Below are 13,693 nucleotides of genomic sequence, written 5' to 3' on the forward strand. Positions count from 1 at the left end.
GAACACTTTTCACTGCCCAAGAATTCTACCACATTTTTCTAGCATGCACACTTCCTCAGCCCGCCCACACGCCTGTTTCACATCACTCGCCTGGACCAACGGCCCTTCTTCGTGCTTCCTCAAGGAACAGCAGCGATCAGACTGGAAAGACCCCAGCAACGGAAACCCGAAGCCTTTCTGAATCTGGATCTGGACTTTGAGTCTTTCCTCCACTCGTGCTCCCTGTGGGTCCTGGTGCCTCCCTTTTTCTCAGGGATTTCCCTCCTGCGGCTGTGCCTCTCACTCTTACGGCAGGAGTTTCCCCCTCTTCTGCATCAGCTCTGACAGCCGTTTGTCCCGGTCTCTCCCGCCCGTTACAAAATCCAGGCCGTGATTATAGAGCTCAGTAGAGGAACAGCCCCAGTTCTCTGTTCCATTCAAAGCCAGGAAGACGGCTTAATTAAGTTGTCTACAGGCACGAGTCGCCACTTCTTCACTCACTCATGTAGGCCTTATCAAATTAAACTTCATGTCAAGGTCAAGAGAAATTACGACCTTAATCAACCTCTTGGTTGCATTGGTAACAACGGACCACACTCCTTCCTTGGTCATGGTCTTCTCTTGATTTGCATTCTACGAAGCTGTCCTACCGCCCGCTAACTCACGGAGGCCTCTCTCAGTCTCCTGCGGGACCACCAGCTGTTGGAGTTCCTCAGCTCCCCAGCACGAGACCTCGTCTCTTCGCTCTCTGCATCCGAGGTTCTGAACAGTCTCTGTGCACTTGGGCAGTCAGGGGAAACGTATAGATTCTTTCTCAGAACAGCTTATTTAAATGCACAAAATAAAATTCTTAGAATTACACAGGAAACTGCATTAAAATATAATTATAAAAATTATTCCAGATGAATGCATAGTCTTCATCTTTATTAACACAAAAGTAAGGCAGTGCATTTCAAGTATAGGCAAGTTTTAAATCCTATGTTATTATTGAAAAAGGTTACTTTAAAGTTATTTCTAACCTTGTGTAAAAACATTAAATTGTAGGGTGATGTTCAACAGGGCAACATCTTTTATATATATGATATGTTGGAAATTCCATGAATTTCAAATTTTTATTTTAATGGTTATAAGTACTGAGCAACTTCATTAGCTAAGATATATAAATGGATAAGCCATTTTTTATTCAAGGTGTCCCAAACTTGAATGGTCAAGAACTGTCTTTTCTTTCAAAAAAAATTAAAGCAACTTCCTAAATTCAAATAAGCACTTACACCTCATTCTCTGGGAAAGGCAGTAAGCCACTGGATAAAGGTGTATGTCATATTCTTGTCCTTTTTCTTGACAATTGTTGAAATGCAACAATTCAGAGGCACTATCAGAGGCTAATAGTGATACATTTTTTGACTGTTGGCAAAACTTCTCCCAGGATTGTAAAAACAGTCTTAATTCCTATAGCATGTATGTGTATAAAACAAACAAAAAGAAGTTCAACATCATGAGATGGTTCCTTTTCCATTCAGGTAGCAATAGTGGATACATTCCTAAGTCATGTAAGGAGTATATGCTTTTTTTTCCACTCAAAGTTTTATTTAGAAAAATAAGTTTTTAAAATATTTTTTTATTTTAATTGTTGTTGCAGTACAATTTTCTATCTTTTACTCCCATCCCAACCCACCCACCCAGCTCTCTGGAAAAAATAATTTTTTTAAAGATTTTATTTATTTTTATTTATTTATTTTTTTTAGAGAGGGAAGGGAGGGAGACAGAGAGAGAAAGAGAGAAACATCAGTGTGCGGTTGCTGGGGGTCATGGCCTGCAACCCAGGCATGTAACCTGACTGGGAATCGAACCTGCGACACTTTGGTTCGCAGCCCGCGCTCAACCCACTGAGCTACACCAGCCAGGGCCAAAAAAATTTTTTTTTAAGAAAACAGAGCAATAGAATAACTTTTCAGCATTTCCAGTATGTCAACAACTTTGCTAGTCCTGAAAAGACACTCGCAGAACAGGAATTCTTCCAGGCACATACCAAGGAGAATGGTCAGGCTGCCAATTCCTCCCTTGCTTGTTTCAAATGTTAAGGTATTTTGATAATTCTATAATGCATCAAAACATTTGATGTGAAAACATTCATAAATTTATGTTGGTTCACAATCTGGGGAGTTTCCCGGGTGAATCTAAGGCTGACTCCCATACACGGAGGGCAAGAGAGACGAAAGCAAGAGGCAGACCGCTCCCGGTTGGTAAGGGGCAGGTTGAATAAGCAAGGAATCTCACAGGAGGTTTGTGTTCGGTGACGGCCAGATGAGCAGATTTCCACACCTACCTACCAGAATTTTAAAGGTTATATAGAGGCCTTAATTGGGTTTAGTCACATATCCAAACAAAAAAAACCAAAAACGAACAAACAAAAAAACAACTGAGCAGTTGGGTGTTTCTCTGAAAACATAAGTTGGATCATGTCACGTTTCAGCTCCATACTCTGCAGTAGGTTACCTCTCCCTCAGAGTCACATCTATGATCCTGTGTGATCTGTCCCACCTCCTGTCACCTCTCTGTCCTCATACCCTCTACCACCTGCTCGGCCACTCTGGCACCCATGACCCTGACACAACAGCCACACTCCCTTCCCAGAATGCACTTCTCGCAGATGTACAAGTGGCTAAAGATTTGTTTCAGACCTTCAGATCTTTACTCAAAATTCATCTGCATGGCAACTTCCTGGTCATCCTGTCTAAAACTTCATCACACTCAACACATACATGCGCATACACACACACACACACACACACACACAGACCTGTTGTAGTCTTTCCTGCTTTACTTTTTTTCTTTCAAGAATGTATTACTTTCTGATATACCATAGACAGGGTCCAGCACAAATAACGCCCCTTTTATTACAAAATCATAAGCATGTCATTCTGTAACATAACAATATCATACTCAAGCATGCCATATGATATTTTAGGTGAAATGTTCAAATTAAAACTATAAATTATTACACCCATATTATTACCCTACCAACCACATCAAGCAGGTGTTACTGCTGCTGGCCCCTGTATTTTACTCATTTATCTTGTTTATTGTCTATCTCCACTAAGAATATAAGTGTCTTGAGGACAGAGATTTTTTTAAAAAATTGCTGTCATATTCTTAATGCCTAAGACACTGAATATTTGTTGAAGGCAAATTGTTGCCTTGTACATACCTTATTGTGTTATCATCTCTCAGAATTAGGTCGAGATTCAAAATCAGCTCCAGCACATTTTCCAAGATATGTAAGTGAATTTCTTACTCCTTCTTGTTCCACAAAAGTTCCTCCTGACTCCTCATCACTTTCTACATTGCTTTTAAATTGAGGGATCCCTCGATTTAAAAGCTGTCTCTTTTTCCACCATAAAGGCATCCAGGACCAGCTACGTAATTGTGAGAGCCCACACAAACTGAAAACGGGGATCCCTCCTAAAAAAAAACTGTGGAGGATGTCGAGAAGGTGACAGCAGAGCATCACAGCAAGCATGGGGTCCTAGGAGGCTGCACAGGTTGCATGCCCATGATGCTGGTGGCCCAATAGGTAAGATTTGTTAGGGCTCAATATTTTTTAAACTTACAAAAGAAGCACAGGGTTTAGTGACCAGGATTCTCCTTTTATGTTTCCCCATGTCCATGTCCCATGGAGTATGACTTCTAAAGGTCTAAAGATTCCAAAGGTCAATACAATTTAAATCATTAGTTTTGTAAACTGCATAACCACCTTTTAGGTTCCAAGTTGACCTTTTGGTTGTATAAACATCCATCTAGTTTTATCTTTTTTTCACATTATCCCATACACTTCTGTTAATAATTCAAGATTAAAAATCTCACTGGTGTGATCGCTTTCAGGGAATTGAGATACTGTATTGTATAATTAAGCACTATTTAGAGAGAGAAAAGAGATGCTCATTCATTCGACAAGGGCTGAGTGAAAATCTATATATGCAAATTACAGCTCTTGGCTCTGCAAGAAATTTAGGCATTATAAGAAAGGAAAGCAGGCTAATTTGCTGAAATATTAACTCTTCTGATGACAGCCAAATGATCTATTTGCTGAATGACCCATTTGTCAAATTTGCCAAATTAAATGACCATAGTTTAACAAATATCTAGAAGGTTTCACAGGATTGTTTGATTTCAGTTACTGATAATGAAATAGATTTAAAAGGTATGCACACATTTTAAATATCATTACATGTTATATATATGCACATACCATGTACACGTGTACATTTATGTGTATGTGGATGTATTTATATGTATGTACATATGTATACTTGTACACACTTACATATAGTTAACTTGTTATTATAAGACTAGTAGGTAGAGAGGAAGTAAGGATTTCTAGAAGGGACTACCATAAGGGACCACACGGTTAGTACAAATTAAATATTATGAAAGTGAAACAGGATACAATAGGAGCAACCACATTATACAGGAGTGGGAAAAAGTAGGTTTACATTTGTAATACAAATAAATAATATAATAATTAATAAATAATAATACAAGAATAAACTGTATTTCGCATACTCAGAAATGTAAACCTACTTCTGCCCACCCATGTATATTAAATACTGTATGTTATTTGCTGGTTGATGTACCAGCTAAGATTTTGGTAAAAGAATCTTAAAAAGGTTAAAAGTTTGGCAAAGCAGAAATCAACATATAAAGCTTCGTAATCACTTTATTGATGTATGCAAAACTTAGAACAGCTTTCCTTTTTGTTATAAACAATATGGATTTTTTTCTACAGAAAAGTCTGATTATTTCAATGGCTCCTCATTAATCATGGAATTTGAGTGTGTTATATGGAACAAGATTTTTTACCTACTTTTGCTTTCTTTTACAATGCTTTTGAATGACATTTCCTGCCTTTTTAATACCAAAACATGTTTAATATTCTTTTTAGTATCAGTTAACCTACTCTTCATCTCCACTTTAATTTATAAATTTAAAAGAATCTGAGAAAATCAAAATTTTGGATTGCATTGCATTTAAATTGCTTTTTAATGAAACCATCCAAAAATTTAATTTAGGTTAACTTAATCTAACTTTAATTTGAAAGCATCAGAAAGAAATCAAAATTAGCCAAACGATTCCATATAAACATTCCCACATTAAATTTTATTTCTGTTATTGATATTAAAATATACACTTTGCACGCTTCATAGCTATGTTTGTTAATACTGCTAAATTACTCTTGGTAAAGCTGGTAAGTATTGCTATACAACATTACAACTTGTAAATTTAGTAGATTTGCAAATAATTAATTGACAAAATTGGCATTCTACTAGCCGATTTTCTGCCGATTGGCCTGCTTTCAGATCGAAGAGGGAAAGAGTGAAGGAACCTACAGGAATGCCAGTTTTCAGGAAGAGATGGAAAGACAAAAATATGAGCTAGAAGTGACTGGAGAGGTACGAAGAAACCCAAGACTGTTCAGAGGAATGGAATTTCAAGACAGGGGGTAGCAGCATCCCGCACTGAGGTGCGCGGCCTTGGGCACCTTGACCTTCTGCGCCTTCATTATTATCCCGATGGCAGCAACCGCAATCATAATAGCGAATCCTCCTTTCGAGATTGCTGTGAGTTGAAGTCTCCAGTGCACTAGACATGGTGTTGGGACATCAATAGATATTAGTATGATTGAGAGATCCATACATATTAGTGTGATTGACAATTAAAGGGATAGCAGGAGTTTTTTGAATGTGAAGGGGGGAATGTGTGAGGTTTGTATATTAGGTGGACTTTTAGGCCCATCTGAGGTCAACTAATAACCACAGCAGACAGGCCATGAAAGTATGCAGGCCCAGAATTTTAAAAAAGAAATTAAAAGAAAAGATAAGGAAAGCAAAGGGGGTTGGCGGGAGGCGGAACTGCCCTTGGATCGCTCTGGCCAAAAGGAGTGAGGCTCTTACCCTTACAGGGACAGCCCTGGTGTGCGGGCATCCAGGTGGGCACGAATGAATGTGGGCCGGCCCGGAGGGCGCGCCTCTCCGGTGCAGGGTGTGCACACCCCAGAGCGCCGCCCGACCGTCGGGGGCGGGGCGGCCTCGCCTGCGCGCGTGGGGCGAGTCCGGCGCTCCAGCGGGTGGCGGTCCCGGAGCGGAGCGCAGGCGCGGGCGGCGGCTCCCTGGAGCGGCGGGCTGGACTAAGCGGAGCTCGAGCCGTGATGGGACACCTGTGGCTTTTGGAGACCTGGGGCTTCTTGGGGCTGCTCCTGTGCGCCGCGGACCCGCACACAGGTAAGCCATTCGGGGCGCCACGGAGGCACCCAGGAGAAGTCCATGTAGACACAGTCCCTGCTCCTGGGGTCGCGGGAGAGGCGGGACAGCAGGCCCCAGTCCTGGGCCAAAGGTGTAGGCGCAGCTGCCTGGTGAGCCTGGGAGCTAAGGACCCGGTAGGAGGACCTAACGGAGACAGACCGAGGGAGAGATTGCTGTTAATTCATCAGTGTTGCTTGCCTGAGTTACGGAATGTCACCTCCTGTCCCTGAGACGACTGTTGAAATAAGACTGAAATTTGACCTGGAAGAGTGGAGGTGGAAGTCTAGGTGAGAGAGGCAACCAGAGTTCTCCCTCTCGCTCTTCTTGGGTCCCTTGCCCCTCTGAAGGGAGGTTTCCCACTAGGACGGAAACGGGTCTTTGTGGCGGGTGTCAGTCACTCACAGGGCCAGCTGCCCTCAGCCTTCAAAGTAATACCCAGGAGAAGGCAGGGAAGAGACTGATAAGATAAGAAATTGGAGTTGTCCGTGGAGATAACGGCAGGGTGAACCTGAGATAGGTGAGGAGAAGCGCAGTCTTGGAGATAGGATCCAGCTGGAGTTTCCTACTCGTGACTGTGGGCTCTGGGAAGGTATAAAAGTGACTGAAGAAGCAACCAATGGCCTTGGAGACCTTGGCAAAGACAAGCCTGAAGTTCAGAGGCTCTGGGTCTGGGGGCTAGTCTTCTTGACCTTGGAGACCTGGGGCCGTTATAGGAGAAATCCCTAGCTAAACTTTTCTCAGGCAGGAACGAACCATACAGTCCTAATTCCTTCCAACTTTCTCATCATTCGGTTTCAAACAATTGATGATTTCTGTGGTTTTTCTTTGTGCCTCCCCCCTCCACACTGACATTTTTCCACCTACACTGAGAATTTCTTACTGGATTTAATAATTGCCAGATCTGTACAGTTTAAATGGAAAATAAGCCCGTCTGCACAGTGTGTTTCCAAATTGTTTTAAAGCATTGCTTACAGTTCTCCAAAGAAGCCATTCACTCGCCCTCGGCAGAGAACGCTTTGTCTTTCCCCACAGTAGTCCAGCCCAGGTAGTTCATATTTTCCCTCCAAGATGTAGCAGGGGCACCTCTTGTTTCAATTAGCTGGCATGACCCAGGAGACATGGATGCAATGCCCCATCTGAGTCTCCCATGACTCCTGAGCTCTCTTGACACTCTGTACTGTGCAAGCTAAGCTTCTGGAAAGTTGGGATTATTTGGCATTTTAATATCCTCAGGTACCTGACACCATTTGTTGAATGAATCAGTGACTTCTGCATTAAGAACTCACTAGCATCAGGAGGCTAGAAAGATCCCAGAAATTATCTTTCCTTGATTCTTACTCTGTCACAGAAAACTATTTCTTTTTAAAACACAACACTCCTCTTTGTACCTAGACTAGTCTTTGATTCTACTAGCTTTGTACTTCCTTTGTGCTTGTGTGATGACCTGTTCCTTCGCAGGGCTATTTCTCCAGCCTCGTCTGCTGCTGTGTGGGCTGCTGACTATGGTTATGGAGCTGCAGTTATTAGTAGAGCACTGCATGAATGTAAGGGTTTAATACATGTTTTATAATATGATAGGTAAGAATGATGAACATGAGCGATAAGTATAAATTAAGTTTAATGACTGGACTCCCTGTCAAGTCATTGGTTAGTGGTGGAGCCAAAAACACAACACTGGTATATTTAATGAGTCTACAGTCTTCACAGTAGTTTTCTGTCAACACTGCAATATATGCTGTGAAATTTGATGCTTGAAATGGAGTACTTGATAGTTTGACCTCTCCTATACTTTAATATCTTTCAGGCGGCTCTAAAATAATTCCTAAAGTCACAGAAGTGATACCTAAGTATGGCAGCATAAATGGGGCAACGAGACTGACTATCAAAGGGGAAGGTATGGTTGCATTTTTTTTTTCATTTTTTTGCCAAGGTTGAGGTATTTTTAAAGATCATGTAACCATTTAGAGCTTATAGTTAAAAAAAATCTACTGGAGTTATTTCTTCACTTGGCCAGAGCAGTAAAACTCTACCCTCTTTAACAGCTCACAAAATCGCCAAGAGTCTCTATCTACATTATCATCTGAATTCATCTTATAATTACTTGATTAACTCTAAGATCTGGATTCTAATGGCCGAACGGGGAACATCTTTAACTCAACTGCAATTATTTGCTTTGCTCTTCATAAATCTAATAATATTTCCTTTGTTTTTATATCAAATAAGACATTGCAGGTGTGGGAATAGAATGTTAGTAAGAGGGGGTGCTAGAGAAATAGAATGGTAATGAAAGGGAAAAGGCACTTGGCAGTAGGACTTTGAATACCTTGCTCTACTGCCAGTACTCATCACTAGCGTCATCAAAGCACAGGCTGTGTATGACTCTCTCCTTGCCTGGTCTTGGGTGAAAACATAGTAAGCAATCAGTGGATGTATTTAATTACTACAATTAATTACAAGTACATGGTTCTTTTAACTATAAGGCCTTTGGAATCTAAATATTTGTAACATTCAGATGCTTATAAGCTTTTGAAAAATGAGAAAGAAAATTTTAAAAGAATATTAACAAAAGCTATCAGTCTATAATAAGAGAAATGAGAAGTTTTTTGGAGTGAGAAAATTGACAAAGCAAGATATTTAATTCTATTACATATATATGTGTGTGTGTGTGTATAATGTCTTTCATTACTTCTAAGTAATATTTCTCCAGAATTCACCTCTCAATGATATACTTAAAATGGCTTATGTCTCTAAATTGTTAACAACATATTTTGAATTAAAGTGTTCTTTTTTAGGGTTAAACACTGGAAGGCAATGTATTTGTTAAAGACTATTTTCAAAATGTCTTTGTCCGTAGGTCCTTTATATTGTAAATTGCTATTAACACACTGTGCTTGAAAGCTAGTAGGTTTTTGACAGAGATTTACATGCCATGAAAGAAATACCCAGATTAAAGGAAAACAATGAAACCACTCAGCTATTTCCTTCTGTCTCGAGACCTGAACTTTTTCTGATCCAGGAACTACAGCTTGAGTTTAAGTCCACAGACCCAGATCTTCCCTAGTTAGAAATAGGGGAAAAACACTCTATTTAAAAATATATTTATTGATTTAAGAGAGACAGAGAGGGAGAGAGGAAAGGAGAGAGAGAAACATCTCTTTGTTGTTCCACTTATTTATGTATTCATTGGTTGTTTGTTTCATATTCTCTCAATGGGGATGGAACCTGTCTATAACCTTTGCTCTTTTGTGCTTTCTAAGGCTCAGAAGCAATACTCCCATGAAGCACAAAGTGTCATGGTGAATTTCTAGCTTTCCCATCCGTGTTTTTGGCAGAGAATTCTAGAGTAGTTAAATCTTATCTGCATTGCAGATACCAGCATCCCACCCCCAGGTTTATCTTCCCTCTCCCTGCTTTAACCACACACTGTAGGTGACTAAATATGTGCTAGCATATGTCTTCCTCATGGGCTGAGTCTAAACACTGTTTCATGTAGGCTTTTTGGGCCTGTGATATATGTATACAGCAATGATAATACATTTACAGGGCACACCAGAGCTCCTATAGCTGCACGAGTACGGTACGCATAGCATTGACCTTGATGGGCAAAAAATTTGCCATCACATCACTTTGTTCTACAGGCTGTGCTTCAGGAGCCAACGATACGCAATTTTACCATCATGATGCCCAAGTAGAAGTGTTTCGTGCAATGGCAGGATCGTAGACATACTCGGATGTCTTTCTAAGATGACTGCTTTGAGAGGTTGTGTCATTATTTTGATAATTTCTAGAGTGTTTTCAAACATTGGTTTTATTACATTATATTCATACCTTGTATTTCTCAATTGTCTTCCTTGATACCAGTAAGATGGAAGGAATAACATTTTTTTTGGGGGGGGGGTCTTTCTTTCTATGTATTTCCTGTTACAGTGTCTGGCATCTATATTTCTGTTAATGTGGAGTGTTGAGTTACACAATTTTTATACTATTATAGAAACCATGTAGACTTTGGGCCAGTCTAACTGGCTTTCAGTTCCATCTTCACCACTTCCCACTCTGTGACGGGGGGAAGTTATTGCTCTAAGCCTCAGCTTCCTCGTCAGTAAAATGAGATAGGAATTTCTGCCTGTTGTGGCTAGTGTGACTATTGAAATGGATGATGTATCTAAGGTATATAGTATATGCTTCATAAATTAGAGCTACTTTATACTGATTGTTCTTTTGCATTTATGTTATAGGTTTAGTTTCATTGTTAAGGAGTTTCTTCCATCACACTGCACCTTTCCTTCCCATCATTTTGAATGTTACAACTTTTGAGTAGGTTTATATACTCTCAACCCTGCTTTTTTTAAGTAGCAAAACCAAAACAGCCTGCATGGTACATGGCAGCTGACATCGCCTAGGAAGGAGGCCTAGGTTTTCGTGCCTGGCAGGTCTTGTCTCCAGTTTTTCTGCAAAAGAAAAAAAAATGCATCAACATGTTAGGAATTTCTATCTGAAGCCTCAACCTTTTCTGTTTCCAGGGTACACCCAACCCTTCCCGTAATCCTTGTGCTTGGAGGACTTCCAGAGGTATTTCTTTATGCCCAATTTTTTATTTCGAATTATGCTTTCAAATTAGAATTCTTTTTAAAGAAAATTCATTTGAATTTTTTAAAAAATACAAATTTAAATTGAAATTCTTTTAAAAGTTGATTCCTTTTTTTAACTTATTGGAATTAGCTAAAAATTAGAAATGTCTCTATGCTTTTTAAAGTAAAATTTATAAAGAAAATATTTATAAATCTTACTGATTTGGTTCATATTTTTCCATAGATTTTACTCCTAATAGATACCTATATTTATATCTATATATCTATGCCTATATTTATATATCTATATACCTATATATCTATAGGCATAAATATATAGGCACATATATTTATGCCTATAGATATATAGTTACAGATATAGATAGATAGATAGATAGATAGATACACAGAGAGAAGAGAGAGAGAGAGAGAGAGAGAGAGAAACAACTCCTAAGCTAAAAACATCATCCTTTGTTAGTACTATTGTTTAGAATTGCATCTGTCTCAGGTAAGCTGAAGAACACATCTGCATTACCGTATCATTCACTAGATACATACCTAATAGGAAAATAATATATCCATCATATCCTGAGCCACATCACAATGAAAACTTTCCACTCTTTATTTATCTGCCAGCAGCCCTTCTGGGTGTTCCAAACTCAATGTGAACGCCAAAGATAAGCAGAAGTTGGCAGCAGGAACGTGCGGATTTACAAGCAGCTTGCTCTTCTGTGTTTTCATGTGTCTTCTCACAAGTCCATTTCAACTGTAACTGCTTTTCAGGGTTGGAACCCATGAATTCAGTGCGAGTATCTTTTCACATGTTAAATTGATGCTTATATTTATACCTTAGCCTGTGCTGGATGAGTCATGACCAGTTAACAGTTAAGCTTAGAGGAAAATGGTGTTTATTAAAATTTTGTCTTTTGTTGAGTTTCTGCTTACTTTTTCTACATATGGAGGATAGAAGAGGAGCTAAGAATGTAGGGTCTGGAAGAAGTTACACTGGGTAACAAGTAATAGCTTTGTAATGTGTGTTTTTAATGTTGTTTTTCTCTGAATATCAAATGTGCCTGGTTGGCATCGACAACCTGGGTTTGAATCCTGACCACCCACTTACCCGTTTTCTGTTTTTTTTTTTAAAGGAATATTAATACTGAACCTAAGCCTCAGGATTTTTGTAACTAAGAATAAGAGCAGATATCAAATGAACTCTCAATATATAAGCCAGGCACTATGTTAAGCAATATATATATTCTCATTTTGTGTTCCTAACAATCCAATAAGTAAACTATTATGGTCAGTTTTCCAGGGGAGGTGACTAAGACTGAGAGTTTATGTGTAAAACTCTGATGCCCAAGGTCAGAGTCAAGGAGATGCAGGAGCTGGCATTCCTGCCCAGATGCCAGGGTCCAAATGCCCTTCCCTGAAATAGTGCTGTCCCCTAACATGCAGCTTTATCTGAGCTGGAGTTTAGGAACTTGGCATTTGGTGAACATCTGGCACAGTGAAGTCCTACTTCCTGCCTAAACCAGGCAGTACTCGTGTTTTCTAAGGGACCTTTGAAGAACTCTGAAAATGTTCAGTGAACTTAAATAGCAGTCTTACCACAGACACCTGACAACCCCACGTCAACTATTAAAGGTTATCTAATGTGAGCGCATATTAGAGTGCTGATTGTTTTGTCGAAACACCCTTCAAAACTACTAACGATTTAAGATAAATACTTAATATTTATTTTTCTAACCTGAGTAATATAAATACCTATTACATATGTATAAAAACATCTGTGGGTTTGCCTTCATTTTTATGCTGACTTTAAGTTTATTGTTGTACTGGGTGAACAATATTATCAGAACAATTAAGTTCTGAAATTTAAATTGTTCATAAGTTTACATGAATTACATGGATACACATCTTTAGGTGCAAAAGAAAAATTTTCGTAATCTCAAAAGTATCATTAACCATCAGTTTGGCCATAATGGTGTTATAATGTTAAGCACTTGTGAAAGAAAAAATAATATTTAAAAATGCACATATTTTTAGAACTTAGAATTTGGGAATTTTAGATTTTGAAGTAATCTGGGCAAAAACTGTTTATCTACTAACTTTGTTTTATTCCATAAAATATTATGACCTAGACAACTTCATTGATTCACCCTGCGTACCTAAATAGTATTAAGTACCTTTTAAACATTTCTGTTAGGAAGCTATTTTAATTAGAGGAAAATTTCCAATTAATTTCTTTCATAGGGTTCATTTCTTAGCTTTATTTCAAAATTGAATGTTGTTTGAACACTATAAAATAATTTTATGTGGCATAAAATTACTTAATCCATGTTTACCTCTAAACATAGTCTGGAATTTTCATGTATTTATAGTAAGATTAAAATAATGTTCTGCTCCGTTGTTTTCACATCACCCCCTTGTCTGTCCCTGTTGGGTCACACCCGTTAGCATGCAAACTTACTATTTCACCCACCTGGAAAAGCAAAGACAAGATCATCAATGTTCTTCTTCCTCTACAACCTTCTCCAGCTACCACCCAATTCCTCCGTTCCCCTGTGAAGTAAAAGTCCCCTCAAAGGTTTCCAAGGTTTGTTCCCTTCACTTATTGTCCCCCATCTTCTCTTGAACCCATACACAACAGTCATTTACCCATCACTCATGGGTACAGCGTCACTCCTGCCCCGACTTTCCTCACTCCTGTCCCCCATCTACGTTCTCGGAACAGCAGCTGGTGACTCTGGGAAAGTGTTAAGATCACGCCTCTCCTGTGTTTCAAAGCTTCCAGTGGTTCTCCACTCATAAAAATAGTCCAAGTGCTCCTATTTCCAGTCTCACATC

At 39.3% G+C, this 13,693-nt stretch overlaps 1 protein-coding gene across 1 annotated transcript in view; it reads left to right on the forward strand.

Annotated features, from left to right (window-relative positions):
• The first annotated feature begins 6,088 nt into the window (after positions 1 to 6,088).
• Positions 6,089 to 13,693, forward strand: part of PKHD1L1 (PKHD1 like 1) — a 136,823-nt gene continuing 129,218 nt past the window's right edge. Inside the window, exons 1-2 of the mRNA XM_045861274.1 lie at positions 6,089 to 6,257; positions 8,083 to 8,172. Of these exons, the coding sequence (XP_045717230.1) occupies positions 6,185 to 6,257; positions 8,083 to 8,172 (163 nt within the window). The 5' untranslated portion in view covers positions 6,089 to 6,184. The remainder of the gene's footprint in view (positions 6,258 to 8,082; positions 8,173 to 13,693) is intronic.

Source organism: Phyllostomus hastatus, unplaced genomic scaffold, assembly GCF_019186645.2.
Source record: "Phyllostomus hastatus isolate PE091 unplaced genomic scaffold, TTU_PhHast_1.1 phas_scaffold_21, whole genome shotgun sequence".
NCBI classification, from domain to species: domain Eukaryota; kingdom Metazoa; phylum Chordata; class Mammalia; order Chiroptera; family Phyllostomidae; genus Phyllostomus; species Phyllostomus hastatus.